Source organism: Acanthopagrus latus, chromosome 7, assembly GCF_904848185.1.
Source record: "Acanthopagrus latus isolate v.2019 chromosome 7, fAcaLat1.1, whole genome shotgun sequence".
NCBI classification, from domain to species: domain Eukaryota; kingdom Metazoa; phylum Chordata; class Actinopteri; order Spariformes; family Sparidae; genus Acanthopagrus; species Acanthopagrus latus.
In genome coordinates this window covers 25,896,955-25,921,936 of record NC_051045.1, presented here as the reverse complement: position 1 = coordinate 25,921,936, position 24,982 = coordinate 25,896,955, and the positions used below count along the sequence as shown (strand labels likewise).

General features: G+C 41.1%; 1 protein-coding gene across 3 annotated transcripts in view; it reads left to right on the top strand.

The window, feature by feature from the left end:
- Positions 1–24,982, top strand: part of arhgap4b (Rho GTPase activating protein 4b) — a 36,527-nt gene that overhangs the window by 1,000 nt on the left and 10,545 nt on the right. For 2 of the 3 annotated variants that reach the window (XM_037102938.1, XM_037102940.1), the window contains exons 2-18: positions 7,138–7,497; positions 9,700–9,871; positions 9,983–10,145; positions 13,425–13,487; positions 13,599–13,772; positions 14,031–14,159; positions 14,464–14,685; positions 15,789–15,890; positions 16,094–16,279; positions 17,598–17,682; positions 18,276–18,303; positions 18,526–18,622; positions 20,187–20,247; positions 20,419–20,496; positions 21,940–22,068; positions 22,696–22,801; positions 22,907–23,134. In XM_037102938.1, the coding sequence (XP_036958833.1) occupies positions 7,428–7,497; positions 9,700–9,871; positions 9,983–10,145; positions 13,425–13,487; positions 13,599–13,772; positions 14,031–14,159; positions 14,464–14,685; positions 15,789–15,890; positions 16,094–16,279; positions 17,598–17,682; positions 18,276–18,303; positions 18,526–18,622; positions 20,187–20,247; positions 20,419–20,496; positions 21,940–22,068; positions 22,696–22,801; positions 22,907–23,134 (2,093 nt within the window). In that variant the 5' untranslated portion in view covers positions 7,138–7,427. Of the gene's footprint in view, positions 1–7,137; positions 7,498–9,699; positions 9,872–9,982; positions 10,146–13,424; positions 13,488–13,598; positions 13,773–14,030; positions 14,160–14,463; positions 14,686–15,788; positions 15,891–16,093; positions 16,280–17,597; positions 17,683–18,275; positions 18,304–18,525; positions 18,623–19,132; positions 19,161–20,186; positions 20,248–20,418; positions 20,497–21,939; positions 22,069–22,695; positions 22,802–22,906; positions 23,135–24,982 lie in introns of all 3 variants that reach the window. The other variant, XM_037102939.1, reaches the window with a different exon arrangement.

The following is a 24,982-nucleotide window of genomic DNA, read 5'->3' as shown; positions in this document are numbered from 1 at the left end:
CTCACAGGTTGAACTACTGTTTGAAATTGCCCTCATAAAAGCGACCGCAGTGTGGTGTAAGCTATGAAACCAGTTTGTTTGTTTTTTTTACACAAACAAAGCATGCAGGATAGCCTTCACACTAGTAAGGGATGTGCAATGAATTATGTATTTCACATGCATTTCCTTTACTTGCACATGCATTAGGTGCATGAAGTTCACCTGAGTGCAGTGGTGGGCAATATCACTGAACATGTAACATTAAATAGGCACTATGTAGTTTTAGAGAAGAAATCCAAACTCAGATTCTTTATATTTACAATATTGGTGAGATTAAAATTCAAACTCAGATATATTTAAATACTCAGAGGTAAATAAGGTCCCCAGAACACTGTTTGAAGCTGGAGAGGTGGCAGGGTCTGCCACATTAAAAAACAAACAAAAAAACAGTATGAAATTGTTTTGTCCTTTACGGTTTCCTCCCCAAAAACTACGCAGTTCTCCTTTAAAACTCTAACATTTATCTTTTTCCTTGAAACAACAATATCAAAGCAATGCCTTGGTAATATATTAAATCCCATAGTGGACAAAGTATTCATTTATATTCCTTAAATTGGCAATAGACAAGTGTTTTGCTTTAACACAACATTATGCACTATTTCCATATGCTTATTACAATGCAATAATACAGTATTACATCTCCATTAGCGACTAAATGAATGAATGAGCTTATTTTCAGGGGGAGCTGTTAGGTAGAAATACTCCATTAGAAGAGTCATGCATTTCAAATGTGACTTAAGTAAAAAGTACAATTTATTATTCAGTATTCAGAATAAAGCACCGTTATGCAGAAATGAAACTCATGTGGTACAGTATTTTTGACTACAGAGTAGTAGTGGAACCTGGGACTAAAACTGACAGTTGAACCATATCTAAACTGACCTCTTATGAGCTCTAATACAGGAGGTTTGAAGGAAGCGCTAGTCTAGAAGTCAACGTCTCAGCAGCCTCTGAGGAGCGGATGTGGCCTACCTGATGGCTTCTCAGCCCCCATAGTAACCAACTGTCCCGAGCTGTTTTCATCTGACTTTTTTGTACAGCTTTTTGCTGCCAAGACGTACAGGTATGCATTCCACAAACATTACTTGTAAATGATCCTCTAGGCAGGACCTGAGAAGTGTAGACAGCAGTGGGATTTGTTCTGTGCCCTTTGGCTTTAATTTTGTAGCCCTGTCTGATGCCAAACTGTCCTCAGTGCTATTGCAATTAGACGCCATGCCAGAATCTGAAAGGCACCTTATACTGTGTGTAAAATATACCAAGCTACATTGCCAAAGCCTATTAAATGTCCCCCTTCTTTCTAAATGCTTTTTGTAAGTGTTTTGGTGGCCATAGTTTCTTTTATGTAATGCATTATGTAGCCTTGGCTCTCCACCGCCACCTTGAAACTAGTCATCCCTGTGGCCTGTGTTTTGGCAGCGATGAGAACCAGGATTAAACTGCAGCTAAAAACTTTGAGTGAGATTTGCAGGTACAAAGTAATTCTCTACAGATGGCATGAGAGTTAAACCCTGTGGTAGCGTACTACGATATCGTTTCCTGTTTGCTATGCAGCAGCTGCAGTTAAGGAAGGATATAGAGTAGTGTAGAGAGACTCTGGCAAGAAGCAAACTTTGTCACTGACATGATGAATTTGGATTTTTGCTACTTTGCATAGCTAATCTTGCATCGCCCTAAATCCCATGACACGTTCTTAATGAAACCTGGGGCCAGAGCCAGTGGGAGGCCGCTTTACCTGTTGTAGTGCCATCAAGTTGGCTGAATGAGCTGCTTTCACATTTGCTTTGCAATCTATGAGCCAATGAATGAGCTGACATGCTGACAGTTAGCATCCAGTGGTTCCAAGTAGATCAAGTTTTTTTGCAGAAGCAGTATTGTGAGGAAGTACAGGCTTTACATAGTACAGACTATGTAATAACACTTTCTCCCTCTTACAGATGATCAGGGATTTTGCTGCCATGGCCTAATTTGGTCTGGTTGGACCAGTAGCCAAAAATTGCTAATTTTAGCCAATTTACTGTAGATATTGCTTTGTAACTAACATTTCCGAGTCAGTTCACTGACTATATGACTTTTCTTGATAGAGTGTTGATTTATAGTTATAATTACCCTGTAATAGTTATTCATGGCTGCAGTTGCTGCTGTTGATCTCATAATTACATCCCTGATACAGTTTTCAGGAGTTCTGCTGTTGTCTCATGGTCTTACCATTTTTTGCTGATTTCTTTTGGTCATTGATTCATTCACAGATCTAAGACGCTTCGATTTTTTTTTCTTTTGGAAGCTGTACTGATTAGTTGATTAAAGCCCGTCACATATAAGCAAAAGTGGCTTTAGCAGTACCAGTAGATAGGTAAAGGTCAGAATTGGTAAAGACCTTGAAACACAGTGCATGAGCATCTTTAACTCTTACGGGAGTGAACCGTACTAACACTCACATTCATTAGTACAAACAGATACATTCAGTTCACTGTTGACCAAGAACATGAGCATGATGGTGTTCTTTTATCACGTTAAAAAATCTGTTCAAAATCGATGCAGCAGAGGCCAAGATATTCTTACTTTTAGTCTCCAACATGGGTCAAACTCATGAGGGTTTTTTTGAGCCAAAGACAACATTATTCAACTATTATCACAGTCTGAGTAGTACCTCTCGAGGTGAGTAAACTGACCTTGATGTGTCAAATAGGTGGAATGCCCCTTTAAGTGATCAATCTTTCAACATTTGGGAAAATAAAATGCATGACACAGTCCTGCAGCTGTTAACATACTGTTAACTGAAACACATTTTAATCTCCTGACGAAACCATTTCAGGTCATGATGAGGTCTGCAGGACAGAAGCTGCTGTAAGCTCCAACTTTGCACATGTTGTGTCTGCTGTTGACTATTTGATCCAATTCCATCACGCCTCATGTCAGGTGGGGTAACACGGTGCACAAACCGTATGAATCACTCGTAAATGCTTTTATTTTTTGGTGTGCTTTATTTTTAAAGCCGTTTTGTGTTCGGCAGACACATCTATTCCACTCTGTTCTTCCAACTGCTGTTTATCTCCCTGGTTCCCTCCTCGCAGCATTAAATGCAACATGCATCTTCTCCCAATCGCGTTTGTGTCTTTAAGAGCCTCTCCAATCAGTTTGTCAGAGTGATGAGTGTCACACCTGACTCTACCTGACTCGTGTTCAGAGCAGTCAACATACAGATGTAGCACACCTGACAGCACCCATTAGCATATGCTTATGTTCAGCGCTCTCGTGCATCCCTTTAACATTTCAGTGCTTATCTGTGATCATACTGCAATGATAACGATGCCACTTCAGCGCCTGCGTGTGCTCTAACAGTTCTGCTGAAACCTCAAATTTCCCAAAAGTCGTCTTTTTCAGGAAGTGAGATCATTTAGCAGAGAGTCGTGCTGACACCCATGTGTATTCCTCTTGACATATTACACTGCATTAGCAATGTTTTGGCTTTGTCTCAGGTTCGCAGGGATCAGGGATGATCTTTTACTCATAGAAGGCAGCTGTTGAGAAACAATGCAGCTATAAAGATTGAAAGAATGGGGATGCATATTTGCAATGGTACAAGATAACACAAGATGTACAGTAACAGGGTCAATCTAGCACAGTGTGGTCAACCATCTCAGCAGTGTCAGTAAATCCCCGTACAGTATTGGCCGTAACACCAAAAACAGCAAAGCATTTGTATTACTTCTGCTTAGTTGTTTTTTTTTTTCTTCAAAGGAAATTAGCAGAAAATCCCCTCAGCAGCAATAAGGATCTGTCACTGGGGACCACATGTATGCTCTCTTGTCTTCACTCTACTTTATATTCACTACGTGTACCACATGACCTCCTCCTTCTTCCAGTGACCTTGACTTTAAGTATGAAACACTGTTCCCCGATAACCTCCATCTCTTTGCCCTTACTGCCCCTTTTACACCCCCTCCGAGTCCATTGTGTTCCCTCATTCCCCTGCTCTTTGGCTAGATCGCTCACAGCCCCTCCTCTCTCTTTCTCAGATCATTTACATTGGCTTTGTTCTGTGCAGATTAAGGTCGCTCGCTGATGAAGGCCTCCGGGGCCTCAGAGGTCTCGGGGCCCTCACAGTCTCATTTGCAGAAATCTCTACATTTGTTCGCTGCACTTCTCCATTTACTCTCTAGTTCTGTCTGAAACCTCCACTGCAATGTGTCTGGATCATGTCCAACACACAGTTTTGGGAGGGGAAATGAGAGTACAGATCGAACAGCATTTCTTAACTTCTGAGCATTAGGCTTTGTTGATGATAACACTGATAACACACAACGTGTCAGATCTTCAAACCTTCATTTACAAGAGCTTCCGCAGAGTACTGTAGGTCACAGGAGACCCAATGAAACCAGGTCACTGTAAATCAGTTTAGTAAACTGCACCTCCTTTATTTTGCTTCAATTACTGTTTAAGGTTTTAACCAAACTAAAGAATGACCTGAAGCTGATTGTGGAACACTGTCTCCAGTGAAAGCAGCACATGTTGGCAGTCATTGCAGAATACTGAAACCTGTTGAGAAACTGACACAGGATGTGGGAAGTGAAGTTGCCTCTGTCTGTGTGTGCAAGACATAATGTGTGCATGAACTCATCTTGTCAGTACGGTTTACGCTGACTAATACGCATCCATGCCTGTGTGTTCTGCAATGTAAGCTTTTAGTTGTGTGCATGCAGGACCAATTTGATTCTCTTTCAAATGTAGGCTAGCTGGCTTTCTCATTCAGCAGCATCCAGCAGTTCTAGTCATCCAAAGCAACATGTAATCTGCCTTTAAAGGGTTCCTCCACTGATTAAGTATTACAGTTTTATAGAATTGGCAACAAACAAATCTAAAAAATAAATGTCACAATCAATGCTAGATATCTAGATTTGTTGTCTGTGGGTTTGTTCCAAAGCTGCTGATGCCAACACTTCCCATAAACCATCTTGATAAGTCTTTTCATTAAACCCCTGCCTGGTAAACAATCATGTCTCATAAATGGACTCCCCCACTGTCCATGCATGGTAACTTTCTTTATGTATGCCCACTAGAGCCACAGAGTGAGGGGAACTATTTTGGTTATTGAGCAAAATTCCTGTTTAGTTTCTCCAGAGACAACGTTACATAATCACAGTTGGAGCACTTCCATAGTTTTGGATTGAAATTAAACTGTCGCACAAATTTAACCACTCGGCCATTTGGGCGGACTTTAATTTGACTAGATTCACCCCGAATATCCAGCGTATCAAATCCTCTGATGTCATCTGTAAGTTGGCATGGCTGGCAACAGAGGTGCCAAACCGTGTGTGGGAGCGTGCCTTTGTGTGTGTCTGTTCAGCTCAGCCTCTGACTGACCTCGAGACACATCAGAAACTTCTTTCTGTTAGTTCTCTCTAGACTCTCTTTTTTTCCCTTTTCATCTCTGTGTCTTTATTCATAAAGAACATAAACTAAAAAGGAAGTTTTGCACTGAAGTTGAAACATAACCCTGCATGAATCTCTTTCATTTCAGTACATCGGTACACGCAATGCCCCTTGTGAATTCTTGTCTAATTGCATATTTCAGTTGATTTTGTATGAAGTTGTGCAGCCTCAAAATTCGCAATGAGTGCTGTCTTAACAGTAAAATGGGCAACAAAATATCTGGTTCTTTGATAAAAAAGTGGAGGGTACAAGACTGTCGAAATGTAAACTACAGCTCCCAGGGCGATTTCAGTTGGAGACGTTCCCAGCATCAGAGGTGAACATGATGATTACACTGCTCAGAAAACTTAAAACACAATCGGCACCTTAATTGAAACAAATTTTGTTTGTGGCTGAGGCTCATGGGTATTGTAGTATTTTGATCCATCTGCTATGAATTTACATAGACTGACTGATTATTATGTGACATTCATAAATGAAAATTTAGCTTCTTCAATTAGCACAACCATCGACTGGGGTTTCAGCCGTGGTAAAATAATTGCTCTAGGGTTTAGGGCAAGTGGGCAAGTCCCAGGTCTGTAACAGTTTGTTAGATGTAATGTAGGTGCTCACTACAAACAAAACCCATTAAGTCATAACAATATTAAGTCTTGAAAACTTGTATCTTGAAGTAAAGATATATTTAACGCTGTGATCCTACCCTTTGAGGGCGAAGTGAGTAGCCAAGTGTCTGAGACAGAGACACCATTCACCCTATCACAAGACACTGTACCATCAAAAGGATTTTAAAGCTGTTATTACTTTTCTTTGACAATGAAGAACATTTCTAAGTTGCAGTATCAGAGCACTGTTGACTAACCCTAACCCTCAGAAAACATTACATTAGAAATTGGACTTTAGGTTGGGAAAAAATGTCTTTGTTAAAGTGACTCCACACACATTTCAACTGCATTAAGATAGCCCGGATGATCAGCAGGGGTATTTTTTCTCATTTGGCAATACTCCTCCAGAGCCACAAAAGACATCTGCCGCTCAAAGCCTGAGAAGTACTTCTCACGATGAGTAAACTGACTTTGATTTGTGAAACTGGCGTACTCTCCCTCTAACATCTATAAACAACAGTGGTAGCCCACAGAGTAACTGTGAGATATTGCTGATGTATCAGCAAACCATGAGTTGAAATGATCACAGGCCAGTTCCAGGTGGGTCTTTATGAGTATTTATGACATCCTCCTATGACTCTAGATTTCAAATGTACAATCATTTAAAAAAAATTGTATTCAGCTTGTGCAGTACGTGTATTTGACCATTACCTTTATATTGTAGACATCCCCAACATCTAACCTCAAGGCATTGAGTGTCCTTCATTACTACTGTTACTCATCACCTCTCATCTTCCCATCCCCCATCCTCCATCCCTCCTCACATCCTCATCACTCTGCCCTCTTACTGTCCGTTCTGCGCTCTGCCCCATCCTCGCTGTCCCTCCTATTAAATCTCCCTTCTCTGGTGTCACTGTCCCTTTCTGTCTCGTCGCCCTAGCCTCATTTGTCCTCTTCCTTTGGCGCTCTCATTTTCTCATTCTGGTCTCGATAAATCACCCTTTCTTGCCCCCTGCTGCATCTTGTCATCTAAATCCACTTCTTATTTTCCCTCTTTTTTCAGGCCAGCTCACCTATGGATCAGCTTTCATATCAGCAACCCAGGGGATTCCACGGACACTTCAGCGAGACTGACACCCCAGTCGAGCAGAGCCGATCAACACTGATGCGGATGCGCTGCGCGCATCTGTAGAGCAGCAAAGGCCAAGGGGACGGGGTGAAAGGTCACGGACTACAGAGTCGCAGGGGCCGCTGAGGTCGAAAGGTTTTGGGAGGGGAGACTGCGAGGCTACGAAAAGAGTCAGAGTTCAGGAAGGAAGGTCTCAGTGACAGACGAGAGTCAAGGGGTCAAAGATGATGACATCGCATGGAAAGCTGAGGAGGGAGAAGGGAAGTCTGGCAGAGTACGAATCGCAGATGAAAGGTAAGGCAGCGTGGATGTACATGTGTGCAAGTCCCTGTGTAGGTCTGAGCCCTTTTTGCGCTTCTGTTTATGCATGTGTTCTTACCTGCACGCATGAGTGCGTATAAGACAGCACATGTGCACTCATGTATGAATGTGTGCAGTTGCTCTGCACAGTCATCCAGACATAGACAGCAGTAGAATATATTTGTGCATATGTGTACATTTATGCACTCAAACATATGTTGGCAAACTCATAAAATCACCCTTGGTTGTAGCTTTTTTTAAAAAAATTTTTTATGCTTGATGACAGTCCATACTTGGTCTCTGATGGCCAATGGGAACACGGAGTGTTTTAATTAACAACATGAACATAATGGTGTTACAAGGTTTTCATGCGACAACAACGATGTGTGTGTTCGTGTGTGTGTGTGTGTTAAATGCTGTGTTTTTAAGGGGGGAATATGTGGTTGGGTGGTTCTCTGTACTGTACTACAAGGGTGTATTTATAGCCAGTATTAGTGATGCTGTCTCCTCACATCCAGTCTGCCCCAGGCTGTATACTCACACAGAGACAGAGGAAAAAGAGTAAAGAGGGAAAAGAATGAGCGGGCGGACTGGGGGTGGGGAGGGTGGGCGAGGAAGAAAGGAAAGAGAGAGCCAGGAGAAGGTAAGAAAAGAAGGGAGAGAGAGAGAGAGAAAGAGAGAGGGGAGAGCGCAGAGTGAAGGTGGTGTTATTAGAGAGAATGATGTTTGTATTAGCCTTTTCAAACCAACGTGCAGCACCGGCCCATGTCGCTACTGGCTTAGCTGTGTTTGCATACAAGCCTGGGTGTATAATACAAGCATATGTTGGGCTGTTACAAGTGAGCCTTGTGTAATAATCTACTGTATTTGTTGTTGTCAAATTAAAACAGTGGCATTCCCGTCTTCAAATGGCAGCATGGACAGCATTTTATTAAAAGCAGCTACAAGGAACTTTCATTTGTTTGTTGATTCGGCCTGCCCTGTGGAGGCTGTGGAAAAGTAAACTTTGTTTTAGTACCACCAGACTACAGAGCGTCTTTCCCCTAGCCCTCCATTCGAAATTCAACCCGTGACAGGCATTTGAAATAACTTAATAACCATGAAGAAGAGTTAATCTTCTTGTTTGCTTATGTAGGTCATTTTGAGGCATCAGTATTAAATTAAACCTGTCTCATAACCAGTTAAAAGTGACTTAGACAGACTATTCAGGTGAAATGTGTGATGAGTAAAGACATGGTTGTATATTCTCTAATTGCATAATTTCTCATTAATTCCATGATGTGTGAATGAACTGTACTACTACTACTTGATCTAACCTGGTGTGTATGACAAAATAAGTTAACCTTAAAATGTATTTTGACAGAATTTTTGCTGTCAAGATGTTTAAATTTGGTGATTCTAACAGAGGATGCACGTCTTCCACAATAGACTCCTAACTTCTTGGAGTTTAAGCATTTTCTCGAAAGAACCAGAGAAATCCAACTGTTGTTGCTTCAACACTTGGTCCATCTCTTCTGCTTTACAGTTGGCTTAGTCTTAGTGTGAACTCTCTTGGTTTGTGTCTTCAGGTTACCTTAGCTGTTTTTCACATTCCAACATGACGCACGTGAACACACCGAAGTAAGATTAACAACTTCCAAACTCAGAAAACAGGACCATCAGGGGAGCGTATAAATGCAGCATCTGACTCTGCAGCCATTTGCCTACATGCTTCTTCTTGGAGGGTAGATTTATCTGTTGCTGCGCAGGCAGAAATGCTGTTTTGTGTATAAATTCACTGCAGTACTTTTTATGATATAACTCAAATCTTATTAGAAATGCAAAGAGATGCACATACTGCTACATTTAGTACTAAGAGGTAGTATTTCCTTACTCCAGATTGTATCAGGGTTTTTTTGTTTTTTTTTCATCCTTTTAGCAGCACACAATTGCAACTTGATAAAATCTGTAAATGTTGGATGAGTGTGTATTACCATGTGCCATGAGACACCATATCAAGTCTTTAAAATCAGACCTGATCACTGTGTTCATTCATTTCTGTGTATTTTTTCTCATGCCACTCCCTCTGTTTGCCCACGTTAGTATGTGTCCAGGGTTATAAACATGTGTTGACTTAAATTACTGTCTTCTTCCTCCTCCCCCTGTCTGTCTCTCTCTCTGTGTCTGTCCATCTCTGTCTGCCTCTGTGTGCGTCAGACCTGCGGGCTCAACTGACCGACCAGATCAAGATTTTAGACTCTCAGGTAGAGGTGAAACAGCAGCAGCTCTCAGACCTCTCTGAGTTTCTCCGACGTCGAGGCGACATCGAGGCTGAATATGCGCGAGCCCTCGACAAACTCACAGAGAGATTCACCCACAAGACTAAAAAGTAAGTGTGTAGAGAGTGTTGGAGGGCACATGTGTCTTTTTCTATTTCTCTGGAGATCGTGAAGTGTTTCCTGAGGCCACTTGTCAAGTAAACATGTCTGTTTTTCTCCAGGAAGGAGCAGTGGGGTCAGTCTGTGTGTCAGGTCTGGTCCGTTTTGCTGACTCAGACTCGCCTGGAGAGCCGGGAACACGCAGCACTGGGTGACACCTGCTGCAACACACTCACACAGCGGTTGACATACAGTACGGAGGATACACACCGTCTGCACAAAAAGGTGAGTGGATGTTTGGTCACGTGGATGCAGAAGCAGACACAACAGAGGCAATCAAGGCTTACAGTGAAAGTTAACAGTGCCAGTAGTAGTCACCACACAAGTCATCCTGCTACAGTGAGCAAAGGCAGGAAGTTGCTGGAGTTGGATGGATCAAGCACTGGTCTTTTCCCAGGACAGCGCTGTTTATTAAATTTAAGAAACTGATGGCGAAATCCAGCGTCTCCCAATCTGACCCATGGGACTTCATTAAGTAGTCTATGGGGAAGAAAAAAAATAAATACTTTTTTCTGATCCTATTTGTATTGTGCTATAAATTGCCCATGTGATGTTTGTCAATTTAAAAGGTGCAGTAGCTTTGCAAATCCAAACATTTTTTTTCATAAAAGTATCATTTAGCTTCTTGTGAAACTGCTCAGTGACACATCAATGCCATCACATTGGCACAGAAAAAGTACTGAAAGTATAAAAAGGTGAAAATCACAACATATTGACAACTGCAGATATGCACAAGCAGAGCTAGATAATATGGAGGACTTGCTATACAAAGTTACAGCTATGAGCTTTGGTGAGCTTTAAACGAAACAACATCACTTCTGCAACTGTTGGGTGTGTAGTTGCTCTAATTACGAACTTTCACATTGTCTTTGTCATTTTGTCTATATGATATACATGTTATATTTAACAGTTTTTTGTTTTTTTTTACTGCAAGTTCCTTAGGTTGAAAAATCATCTTATAACACTGTCTATGTGATTTATGGCACAATTCAAATGGGATCAAAAATGAGTTGTCACTCGCCATTCACTGCTAGACATACGTTTTCTGAAACAAGTTTCCATGGTGATCCAACGGAAGGACTTCTGCTCTATAGTAAATATTGATAGTAAATCTAGTAAATCTTTTTAACTATTTAACTTATGTTTGCCTAACTAACATACTTATTCTAACCCAAACTACATTTTTTTTCCTCCAAGCCTAACCATGTAGTTTTTGCGCCTTGACCTAACCAAACTGCAAATGTTTCGTTTGATGACAGAGGTCGCTGAACTTTTCCCTTTATTGGACAGCAAAACTCACAAAATGTCAATGGATTCTTAGCAGATTTTATTTTGAAAGTCGACCCGTCGCTTCATTGTTATCACGTTGACTGTGGTTCCCATTATATGCAAAACCAATGTTAGAATGGTAAGTAGAGCATCTGTTTGAAGCATAGAGTGAGAACATGTCACACTCCTCCGAGCTTTTTTTTTTTTTACCTATTCACTAACCTATTTGTTAAGTCACAAAGCTGTACCTGACAGAGTTTCTGTGTTGTAAATATAATAACCCCGTTCAAGTTTGTTAGCAAAGAATAGGTTAGGATTTTTTCCATTTACATTCATATTTAAATATTATTTTAAGGAGTTTTCTGTGGACTGTCAGTACCTGGATCAAACAAAATAAGCCGATTACCACACCAACATCAAGTTACACTCATAAACCACAGCAATCACTCCCATAAGCTCTCTCTCCCATTACAAAAAATAAGCTGAGTAATTTTTAGTATACTACAGAAGTACAGCACAAAAGTCAACTGAGTTGTTTCTTACCAGCCTTGAAAAATGAACAAATTGATAAACTCTTAAAGTTGACACACACTGAACTCAATGGAAGTCTTCTTAAAAATGCCCCTCTGTTATCTGTCTTAGTACTGCAGTAGCATCTGCAGTCTCATTCACTTTAGTACACAGACTCATCTTGCTCAAATTACTGGTTGTCAGACACACTCTGTACCTTCACATAGTTGAGAAGTGAGCAGAATTTTAATTAAACCACTACAGTCATTTGAGAGCAGCTAAGAGGTGTTGTTAGGCCCTACGCCAAGCAGAGCAAGACCCTTTTAGCTTCTCTAAAATCCCTGCCAACATTATATTGAAGCAGTTATTGATGCCATCACCGTAGTTCTGTCCAGTTCTACTACTAAATAACAATACAATTGATAATGTCTACTTTAGAATGAACAGGAAATCGTATACTAGTATGCCAGCAGAACAATTTCAAAATAAAGCATTATTATTCAAATGGAGTGTTATTTGGATACTTATGTAATTACATTTATTTCCAGTTATCATAGTTAGTTCAAGGAATAGTTTTAGATTATGGGACTGTTTGCTGTCCTGCCCAGAATTGGACGAGAAGATTGTGACCACTCTCATTATGGTTCACTGAATATGAAGGTAGAGCAAGTACCCCAAAGGCTGACTCGTTGAGCATAAGACGTATGCAAGACCGTTCACAGAGTGCACTCACACTGTAATCCATGAAGCTGGCTACACAAAGCAAAATGAGAGTTGCGCGGTGCAAGTGGTGCATTTTGATCAGCTCTACATGCTTAAGAACAGACCAGTCTTCTATTTAAATTGTTTTTTTCCTTGAGTCTTGCGTGGCCCGTTTATAAAGAAGGATGTAATACAGTGTCAATATTTTGTTAATGAACCTACCGGTATACAGGAAATGACTCCGTCTGGCTTCCACTTTGGGGTTTTGCTCACGCTGTTGGGGTTTAAACAGTTGGTGGTTTCTTAATAACTTAATGTAGCTTAATGTAGTTTCACGGCGCTGTGCTGAGTTTAAGAAATGAAAGACAAAATCCCAAAAGCAAAATCTCGTGTGTGTGTAATGTGTTCAATGTAGCCAAAGTCTTAGCTTTGCATAGGCAAGACTGGAAACAGTAGCTGGCCTCTGTCCAAACATACAAAAATTGCAGCACCTCTGAAGCTCACTAATGAACATATTATATTTTGTTTTATTTCTCTTTTAAAAGAAAAGTTGAGAAATTTGGGAATTAACAGGGAGTCTCTATTGTCGCCCTGAGGTTGTCAGGCAGTCAGGCAACTAGCATAAATGTCCAGCACAAAACTTCACATTGAGTACACATTTTACTTACCATAGTAATACTTTTGATTTCTTTATTTCAGTTTCCCAGTGGATTTCCAGCGGTAGCACAGACCACAGAGCAGTGTCTTTCTTCAGGCAGTGTGACTTCTCAGTTCATTCGCAGCACTCCACTTTAAAAAATTGTTTCAATTTTACCACTTATCCGACCTGAATAAGTCGGGATCCCAGCTCTGTGACTGGCATTAAGAATGATTATAATAACTATGCTGAAATAAGCCAATCATCTCGCTGATGGTCTCGTTTGCTTTTGTAGGTCATGGCATCAGTATGAAATTGAGAATGTTTCATATGTTCCTCGCAGCGCGTTTAAACAAACTGAAACAATCTACTGTTGTAAATTTCAGAGTAAAGAAGTTGGCATCCAAATGCAAGACGAGTTGCTAAAGGTCACCACTGAGCTACAGACAGTGAGTTTTTATATTGTTGTCTTTACATGTAATAACTCAAAATAATGTAATAACTCAAGACACTGAGAGTGCTGATGTGGAGTTTCTCTTATGTGACCTGTCCTACTGAAGGCTCTGAAGACATATAACCAGTACCACACAGACTGCCTGATAGCTGAGGGCAAACTGAAGGAAGCCGAGCGGTTGGAGGAGAGGCACACCGGCAAGTCAGCTGAGCTCGGCCTCGGCCAATCAGGAGGACAGAGGCGGAGTTCCGTCAAGAAGATGGAGAGATTAATGGAGAAGGTGAGTGTGTGTGTTTGTGGCAGGAAGTCTCAAAAGGGGGTTTCCTGTTATTTGTCTGAGTGTGTATAAACTTCACAGTTCTGTAAATTCTTTATGGCGTATTAGGGCATGTTAGTGCCATGGACGTGCCATGGACGCATGATATCATAATGTGTTGTCTGTTAGAATTTGTGTTCTCATGTCTGTTATCTTCTCTTACTTATTTTCTTTGTGTGTGTGTGTGCACGCGTGTGTGTGCGCGCGCGTGTGTGTGTACAGAGGCATGGCAGAGTGCAGGAGACCCAGCTGAAGTGCACCAAGGCTCGTAATGACTACCTGCTGAATCTAGCAGCAGCCAATGCGGCCATGAACAAGTACTACCTGCAGGACGTCAGCACTCTCATTGACGTATGAAACACGCAATTTTGTCTTCTGTGAATGTCTGTGTGTGTTTCTGAGCAGAATAGTCTTTTTCAAGAACTGTCCATCAGAAAATTTAAAAATATTTTCTAATACCCTGTCCCCCACACCATCACAGTCATCACAGTCTTTTTTTTCACATAATTCCTGCCTTCTCATCTCATCATTTCTCGTCTTACTCTCTGTCCTACCTTCCATCTCCACCCCCTCTTCCCCTTTGTTCTTCTACATGTAAGAATTTGAGTACATGACTCTCACCTGTAACATTTTCCTCTTCCCTTCCTCCTGGCAGTGCTGTGACCTGGGTTTCCATCTGTCCATGGAGAGGGTGATGAGGTGCTACCTGGCTAGTAGGTGGCGCATCCAGAAGACAGAGGAGACGGGGCTGAAGCAGCTGGAGGCTGCAGTGACGTCCCTGGACCAGGGTGGAGACAGAGACGCATTGCTACAGCAACACGACGCTGCCTTCTGCCTTCCATTTAGATTCAACTACCATCCTCATGAAGGAGACCAGGTGAAGTTACTGAGCCTGTGGGACAGGTGTATGTCTTCCGTGGAAAACAGAAAAAGAATGTTACTTTTTTTCACATTCATAGGTATAGCACCCATTGTTTGGAGGGAAACTAAATGCCATTTTGGCTTATTAGCTAAGGCATAGTTGGAGCATGTTATGTTACCTTTTGTCTGGCTCACCATTTTTTTTCAATCAATTATGAAAATTCAGTCACAATCTGCTCACCTCTGCTGATAGAAGATTTGGTGAAGTTCCCAAACATTTCCAGCGTTTCACAGAAAAACAAATTTGCAGTGTTCCCCTGAACAACATCCAAGTAACCAAAAGCCCAGAGATCTCAAATTTATTTGAAAAGATGTTATTTTCACCCTTTTCACCTGAAATCTTCACCATAGCTGCTCAGTTAAAAGAACAGCGCAGATCTGAAACGGATGGATGAGCAGTGATGCTCATACATTTGCCCCAACAGGAATTCTTTACTGATTTGAGATCCAGATGAAGAGCAAACAGCCACAGCCATAATCTTTCTGGGTTATGTAGTCAGTGGAAAGTCAACAATACATCACATCTACAATATTGAAAGATGTTACAACGATTAAATACAATGATTACAAAGACCAAAATGTAATGTTACATCCAACAGAGTCATTTAAGGTCTAAACACAGGTGTATCCAGGCATAGCAAGTTCTCGTTGATCATGTCTAGCGGCGCGTGTACCACTTTGCACCGATGCGTGCCAGCGCTTTTAGCATAGCTGCTGCAGTGAAACGCCTGCTACAAAATGCAAGTTTGAACTCTACCATGTTCAATTTACAATTCCAACGATATGTGTTTGACATTGTGACAGGTTCCAGATATTCCCTGTTGCTCACAAATTGCTCCACTGATTTGTTTTTTTTTCCTAGTTGGTCTAAAATGATGAATGAAGAGAAATTGTACTCTCACAGTGACCCCCATCCACTGAAGTCATCACACAAATCCCACCCTATTCCCCTCACATCCAATAAAACCTTTATTGGATTTTTCTCTCCTGACAACATCCCATTGGTTTGTACTTGATGATCCCTCACAATGTTCAATTAAATTTGTTTGTGTATTTCAGGTGTGTGAGGTGAGCGCTGAGAGCCAGGTGAGGTACGAGCTGGAGACAAGGTTCCAGCAGCTTCAGTCCCGACTCGCTGCCGTTACCTTGGAAACAGAGGAGGTCAGATAATTATTCTCACTGCCTGTTTCCATAATGATCTGTTTGCCTGTCTGTCCCTGTCCGTCACTCACTCAATCAACAGGTGAATGAGTGACAATTGGCTACCTCATAATATAAACCTTGATCATTGTAATTGCTGTTTCAAAATATGCAAGAAATTATAAAACTGGATGAACTAATCAGTATTTCTGTCCGTCGCTCAGGTCAGCAAAACGCTGAAAGCCACACTCACAGCCCTGCTGGACAGTATGTGTGAGAGCGACTGTAACCCCTCCCCCGACGTGTCCAGCAGCCTATCACACGAGCCCCCTGGAGGAAACACTGCCCAAAAACTTACTCTTGCCAAGCGTCGAGCCAATCAGCAGGAGACAGAGACCTACTATTTCACAGTGAGTTACTGCAGTCGACTATATAGTAAAATATTGTTACAGTATTTTCAAGGCAGCGATGGAAGAAGTACTCACATCTGTGAGTTAAAGGTGCTATTGATAACATTCAGCCACTAAATGTGGCAGGCCACCTCCTCCCTACCTTTTTATTCACAAACAACATTGCTGTTGTTGGCCCCTCAATTGGCCAGCTTACCGACTTTGCAAACATTATGGCAGTACAGTTTACTGAGCACTTTCTTTAGACCTTTATTTTTTTCCAACAGCGTTATACTGTTGGCTGACAGACCTTGTAAGACAAACTAGGCTAACTGTCAGAATTCTCACACAGATATAAACAAAATCATTTTTGACCCCCCCAAATAATTTAAAATGAGTAATTCACAATCAGAATATGTTTTTAAAGAAGGGAGATATTTTTAATTTGCACCTTCCGACAAGCTTAAAGGATGTATTATTTCTGAAAAAATTCTCCATAAAAATGTGACATGACATGAAAGTAAAAGTAGCAGTACCACAGGGTATAAATAATCTGTAGTTAAGTAAAGTTGTGTATTTAAAATTAAATATTAAAGATAAAAGTACAAATGAATGAGCTTCAAAATATATTTAAAGTACTCAAAGTTGTTCTTAAGTACAGTACTTCAGTATTTATTTATTTGCACACTTGCTTCAGAGATGTACAGTAAATCAGGCTGATAATGTCCTTTAATCAAAGCTTTTTATCTATCATTGTCTTTGTATTATTGGATTGGATTTCTTGGGGGTTATTTTGATATCTTTTATAGTGTAAATAACATTTCCACCCTAACTCTAGTTAGTGTCTTATGGTTTCTCAGATGCTTAACTATGAAATTATATTGTTCATTAGCGTGCATTTATGTTACATGTTACAGTACTCAAATATGTTTGAGCAATTATTTTCTGTTGACCACGTAATTCTTTTCTATTCATTAAAAGCTAAAGTGTTTTTATGTTTACATTTGGCTTAACTGTAGCTGTAAATACTTACTGTGAACAAAAGACAGACAAAAAAGGTGAATATTTACCATGAGTAACCTGTATTATACTGTGAAATCTGGTGTTTGTATAGTATGACATGTGATCCCAACTTTAGAGAAGTTTCCTGTGATGCTAACACACTGTGACTGTCATTGATTCATTTATCTGCTTCTCACATGTGAGTTAAATGTTTTTGCTTAAATTTTGCCTTTTGAAGGACAGATTATCTTGGGTGCAGCACTTTGAGAGTTGAAAGAGAGTTTCAGAAACAGTTGAGGAAAATACTGCGACACCTGTTCTTGTTTTTTTGTCTTAGAAAGTGAAGGAATTCCTCACCAGCAGTTCTCTGACCTCCAAACTTCAAGCCAAACATGACCTTCTACAAGATGCCATACAGAAAGGTACACTTACTGTACAGTGTTAGATGATGGCAAAGGCAATGTCTGTGAAGGATCAGGGATGCCCCTGTTTTTTCTCCTTAAAGTTACAAGGCCCTGACACACCAGGGCAATTGTTGGCTGTCAGTCAATGTCAGGGCCATCGGTGTGCACCCATGGCTTAGTGTGTCCCACACTGTGCACTGTTGGCAGTAGTCTGCAGCTTTTCCAATTGAGTGTTAAAAAACGGTAGCAGAGCCTGAGAGAAATCACTCTGATTCGCTGTTGAGATAAGCCAATCAGTCCATAGGTAGAGACACATAATAAGAAAGGGAAACCAACTTGTAGATTTCATCCTGAAACAAAACTGAATCAGGGGATATCACTTGAGGACCTTTACCAGACTTCACACTTGTTGTCTTCTTTTTTCACCGATGCAGTCGTATTCCCTAACGTCTGTAAACAGGCTTTGATGTGTAGTTTCCCTTTAAAACCGCTGCTCACTGTTTTCACCAGAGTTGCAAATCAATTGATGTGTAGTTTCCCTTTAATACTGCTGCTCATTGTTTGCACCAGAATTGTAAATCAGTCCTTTCACTTCTGTCTCTTTCTTCCAGCTGAGGCTGTCGACAGTGACCCTTCCAGGTAAACAGTGTATTTAAAGAGCCAAGAATTCAGAGAGTATGACTGGGAGAGGCTTAGAGACATGGAGAGAGCAGAGAGGACAAGGAGACGAGGAATGAGATTAACCAAACTTTAACGAAAATGCAGTTTTGGGCATAGCAGTTGACAAGCATCCTTAGATCTTCAGTATTAATACCTACTTGTAGAAATGGCATTAAGCTTTTTATTTATTATATTTCCCAGAATGCAATGTGCTCGATCAGTGCGTGTTCGGAAGTCCAGACCTGTTTCCCAATTCTGCCACACACTCTTCACCACAGACATAATCTCCTACATACAGGTAACACTCATGCACACACAAACATGCAAAAGAATGAAATAAAAAAAAACAGTCCCCTTGAAATACACCCTTGTTTTTTACCTCGTTTTTATTTGCCTGCTGCACTGCGCTGCGCTGTTGTTCAACCCTCCAAAGGAAATTATTTAGAAAAGCAGAACACTGAAGCAGAAGAATTGGTGGGGGATTCTTGCAGCACATGCACACACAGACGGTCCATCCCCCCAGTGTATTTACTGCTGCCTTCATGTGTATGGTCATGCTTATAGCTTATTGCTGGCTTTTCTCTCCTCCATTTCCCCCCTTTTATCTCTTCCTCTCTTGTGAAAGGGATTAAAATGCACTGGCCTCTTTGCTGCCTCCTCTCTCGACTCCTCTATCGAGTGTATGTGTGCTTATGTGCGCCTCTTCCCACTGCTTCTAAATCTTTATTCCCCTTATTTCTTGCTCTGCCCCCTTTTCTAATCTTTGCTTTTTCTCTGTGTCCTCTGTGCTGTGCTTGACCCTGTGCAGAAGAAGAAGGAGAATGTCTCGTACACAGGTACCAAACCCCATCGCTGACTGCTTCTGTGCTGCAACTGCATGCAGGCTGAGGGCTGTTTCCCAACACTGGCCGGGGCTGTAGCCACTGTGGTGCACCCTGGAGTCTGTAGAACGTAAAGGTTTAACCACCTTTACATTTTACTGTTTAAAACTCGAAGGAATGGACCATCAACATGCACACCGGTCTTGCTAGTCTGGCAGCATTGCCTCGGGTCCGAGCGTGTTCGACCATCGAGTGCTGCTGTGAACAAGCTAGCCCGGGCAGACAAGCTATCGTTAGCTGTAACAAGTGACAGCTGAGCAGCTCTCGAAAATTAAAGCTAATTGTACTGAAACTGCTTGTAACTTCATCACTGCTGACTGGGACATTCAGTCTAGTCTGCTCTCTTTCTGCAGCTCCAGTACAGCGACAAAGTGAAGTGTGGAAATAGTTTCAACTTGAGCCAACTGAGGGCCCAACTAAGAGGAAACCACCTCCTTTGTTTTAGTCATTTTGACTCTTTTGCGCATAATTAAGAGGTTACATTCCTAGTCCAAAAGTAACAAAATTTTGCTCCAGCATACAACTGCCATTTTTATATTTCTAGTTGTGTATGGAATAAACAACTAGAGGACAGAGCTGGGCTAGCTGTATAAATTAACAGGGCTGCTAGCCAGCTTCACATTTAATGAACAGATACAAGACGGATATTTTCACATCCAACTGTCTTCACAAAATGTCAGGTTATTCTTGAAACACACTGGATGTTTTGCAGACTGATTCCAGTATTTTTAGTCTCAGTATAAATGTAAATAAGCACTTAGTCATTGTATTACTCACTCAGTGTTATTCATTCGCTCTTTTGACCCTCATCCTCTGTTTAATCACTGTTTTCCTTGTATTGTGTCTGTCTTCACACATTTTCCCTTCAAGTTATGGCTGTTATTTCCTACATTGGCCCCTTTCTTTGCATATCTATCTTCTCCCCCCTTCTGACTTTAACACCCTCCTCTCATCTCTCCTCTACTCATCTCTCTCCTCCAGAGCTCTGGGCAGCAGATTCCTGTGGTGGTTGAAAGCTGCATCCGTTTCATAAACCTTCATGGTGAGTCAGTTTTTTTTTTTTCTGATATAGCAATGAGCCATGCTGAGAGAGCTTTGGGCAGTGAGAATGAGTAGATGAAAGCACTTGTTTGTGTATGTGTGCGCAATCCTGTGTATGGACTGTCAGGCATGTATGAATGTGTAACGTAATGTGAATGTGTGTGTCCGTCAGGCCTCCACCATGAAGGGATATTCAGAGTTCCTGGTTCACAAAGGGAGGTTAACCTCATCAGAGATGCATTTGAGAGAGGTAGGTGAGCCACTGACACTGCGCCACCTTTTTGTCTGCTGGAGAAAAGTGAAGTCTCTGTTTTAACAACCATGTTAACACGCAGGTCTTTACACACATTACAATTTACAGCTTCCCTAACCTCTTAAATGGAATAATGTCTGTCAGAAGATTACCTTCCAAATTTCCAAAATTTAAGCAAAACCTCACAATCTCCTAATTCTATTACCCTGGCTCTATACATGTTCTTAATCCTCAAAACATACTGAGCACATGGGTTTTGAAAGTTCAAAAATTCCAATGGCCTTGATCCCTTTTTCTAATAGCAGTAGTACCTTAAACTACGTTGTACAGTCCAGTGAACATAACCACGGATGTGAGAAGCCAGTGAGGGATCGTGTATTTGTCGCAGCACTACTGACTTCTGCTGAATGATGAGGGATGTAAAGCTCTGAGTGTGTTGCATCCAGAATGGCTCCTGGCTCCTGGCTCCCTGGGGCTAAGCCAGCAAATATGGCCACTAGCTACACAGCTAACTGAGCTAACTAATGGGAGCTACATTCAGCAACAGCAAGCAGTTAGTATAGCAACCTAGCTACCTGTATCTATCCACCAGGAAACTCCATAAATCACCTTGGTACTGTAAATGGCCTCTGCCAGCCCTGGTCCAGAGGTGTCCACTGAGAGGCTGCCGGTTAGCACTAGTTAGCAGTTACGTTAGCAACAAGTAAAGCTATTAATTCAGAGTTGTGGCAGAGCCACTGGAGGACATTTTGTAGGAATTACAAACTCTAAGATACTGTTCAGAATACCTTCATAACTGTGAAATATAGAGAAAAACATGCAATAAAAAAACTTAAACATCTAATTTTAACTTTAAACCCATACTAACTGATTTCTTTATTGGTTTTTGAGCTTCTCAATGCTCCACTGTGTTCGCCAACTATCTGCTATTATTGTATTCCTGGTGTTTTGTGCTGGACAAATATCATACAGGTATTTTATAGAGCCTTTTCACTGAAAATAGCTGCTGTCTTCAGCCAGAAACAAAGAAGTCAGAGAATTGCGTGAGTTAACCAAAACAAAGATAAAAAGCTCTGTGGACTGGAGAGGTGGTGATAGTTTTCTGTAGGTTCATCACTGTGAGTGACACAAGAGTCATTATTTAATCCATTGTTAATACAAAACATAGATTTGTTGTTTCATGAAAAGCAAGGTGTGATTTATAGATTTTTACCTATTTTTTTCCACCAATGTTTATTTCTAAGACAATAATCAGAATGATCTAACTCCTGTCATTATCTAATAAAATACTCACAATAATCTCACGTCTGTTTTCAGAATCAGAATTCCTTTATTAGCACCGCAAACGGGGAAATTTTTGTGTCACAGCAGCCAAAGGACAGTTCAGTTTAACAATAAACAATGATATTAAATATTTCATAAAGTATCTCCGCCCTGTAGGAGATGATCCTCTGTCAGACAGTGAGTGTGACCTGGACTCCGTGGCTGGTGTGTTGAAGCTCTACTTCAGGGGGCTTGAGCCTCCTCTCTTCCCATACGACAGCTACTCTCAGCTGCTGGAGTGTGTCCGTAAGACCCCTTTTATAAATCTTTGTGTGTGTGTGTGTGTGTTTTTGTTCAAAGGTCATGCAGGTTTTCACGTCTTCTTCCGTTTTGCATATGAATGACAAACCTGATTATTTGGATGTTGTTTTGTGAAGCCTCAGCAGCAGACTTGCACAGCGGTTGCAACTGATGTTCCACACACAAAGCAACTTATAACAAATACATGCAGTGTTGATGCAAGGTGGTGCAACTTCTCCTCGCTCTGCTGGTGCATCTCACAGTCTTGTTTGCTCCCTGTTGTTATCTCTCTCACTTGTCTCCTTGCCATTCCTTTAGGCATATTCTGTTTTCCAAAACAGAAACTCTGAGTCACAATTTGCACAGCTAATCAAGGTTGTGAACCTGCCTGCAGGTTGTTTACTCCCCATAAACACTTCCCGTCAGCGTCCTAATAAATCCACCCAGCAGTAGTTTAAGTCCTTGTCGCAACATTTGGTTAAGTCAGAATTTTGGGTGATCTGTGCATCTGACGCAGTTTCTAAATGCTGCAGGCACGAAGAGACTGTAACTGCAGCAAAAAAAAACAAAAACTTCTTCTAATAGTTTCTTCTAATATTTGCACTGGCTCATCTTTTTTCTTTCCTGTGTCAGAAATCGAGGGGGTGACGGAGAAAGCAGCGCAGATTAAAGCGATTGTCTCCACCTTCCCGCGGCCACTCCTCATCGTGATGCGTTACCTTTTTGCTTTCCTCAATCAGTAAGCTACAGCGTGACACAGTGTAATGAAATATCTGCTATGGTCATTAAATGCAACACCCGTGTCAAAAATAACAGTTAATTGTGTGTTCGTGTGTTTACCCAGTGTGTCTCAGTACAGCGATGAGAACATGATGCAGCCCTACAACTTAGCCGTTTGCTTCGGTCCGAGCCTGCTGAGGGGGCTGGATTCTGATGATGCTGTTGCTAGGCAGCCACAGGTCAATGATCTTGTCAAAACCATGATCCTCCAACATGACATCATCTTCCCCAGCCAATCAGAACTGCCAGGCCCTGTCTACGAGAAGCACATGACACTGGAGCAGGAGTACTGGTGAGTGACGGGTATTCATTAATGTGAACGGGGTACCAGTTGAACAAGCACAATGTAGTAAACTTATCTGGCAAGTCAAACATATATCAAAGTTGATACATCAGTGATTTATGTTTTATTGTTACATGTGCAATATGTAAGACTTTAAGAAAAAAAGAAATGAAAACAGTAAAATGAACTAATATTATCAAGATAGACGAATCAAGGTAAGTCCAAGTTTTGAAGTTATGTCTATGAGTCTATTGTGTTTCAGAGATAGGTACTAAAGTACTAAAGCAAAGCATTCTAACTAGCTAGCCCCAGCCTTTCCAGTCATTAAATACCATGTTGTACCTCATGAGTTGATAGTATGATAGTTTCAGGCCTCTAGAGGTCGGCACTGAATGATGTCCTACATCCCTCTCACTCCACTTGCGCCTCACGCCTCTCCTGTCCCTGTCTGAATCCACTCTGTCTTCATCATCTCAGGAGAGTCAGAGTTCTGGTTGGAGCTGCTATAAAAATCTAATTCCCCTCTATACAGTACTGATGACCCTGATTCAGTTGTACAATCACCTGGCTCTGGATCTGGTTCTGGTGGTAACCATTCCAGTACTGCTCCCTGCCAGTATTCCCTGCTGGGTCCTCCCCACCCCAGGCACAAACAGAACCAACACTCCCTCAGTGCTCCAAGCTCCCTGTCTGGGCAGAGTCCAGGCTAATGGCAGCTACAGTTGGAAGCAGTTAGCCATTTGTCCAGTGATATGCTTCCCCTGCTTGTTTGGAGTGTGAATTGGAAAGATGAACAATTCTTTACTTATTGGACCTTAAAATGATTAAAGGGAGATTTTTTTCTGTATTGCTACTCAGTTAAATGAAATAAATAAAATCATCAGCTGCTGAGCATTACGGTTGACAAGGTAACACTAAAACTGTTTTAGCTAGCTAATGCTTTTTTTTTAACATTAGAATTTATTTTACCAACTGATAGTGGCAAGAAAAAAACAGACTACAGGTTAAAGAAAATGTTCTTTAATTCTTTCTAAACTGCACTGTAATTATTTGAGTAATATTTATTGATATCAGTATTATCCACCAAAAGAAGGGATGGCAATCAACTAAAATCTAGGCAGGGTTCATGATTAGCAAAACAAACATATTGTTAGAAATTTGCATTATGATGAATAACAATTAGTACAAATTAGTACAAATACAGTACAAAAAAAAAATCTCCCCTTGAATGATGAAGTAATCCAAGCGTGCATGTTAGCAACGTTCATACTTAAAAATAGTAAACTAACAAGACATTAAACTTCAGAATGCAAATACCACAGTAGTAGAGAGGAAGCAGGAGTTGAAAGTGGTCTCAATGTATTTGGCTGAATCTAGTTGAATGGTTGAATCATCTCCAGCTGGAATATGTGATCCAAATGGCCTCCATTATTTCCTTTTGGACGCATCATCTTCACCTCAAGAATTGGTCTTCCACTTATGTCTGTCCTTTGGATGACTTGTAGCGAATGAATGACAGCCTCACTTTGCCCCAGAGATTAGTTGGTCATACTATAGTTTAAGATTAAGATGGTTCCAAGTACCAAGAGGTAGCTTCCCCCTTTTTTCATGACTCATCCTCTTGGAACAAATTTTCATGCCATGCCAAAGGCGTTTCTGTGCAGTTGCAATGCTTTGTGTAAAAACTGCTTAATAGTATTAAGCCGATTGCTCACTAAAATTGAACACAAGCCTCCAGCCTATCGACAGTGTCCATGGAAACTTCCAACTTCCACTCTCAGGAATTCACTAAAACTGTCTGTGTTCTACATGAACATGTTTATACTTCCTGACATTTGACAGAGAATTAGCAGGGAT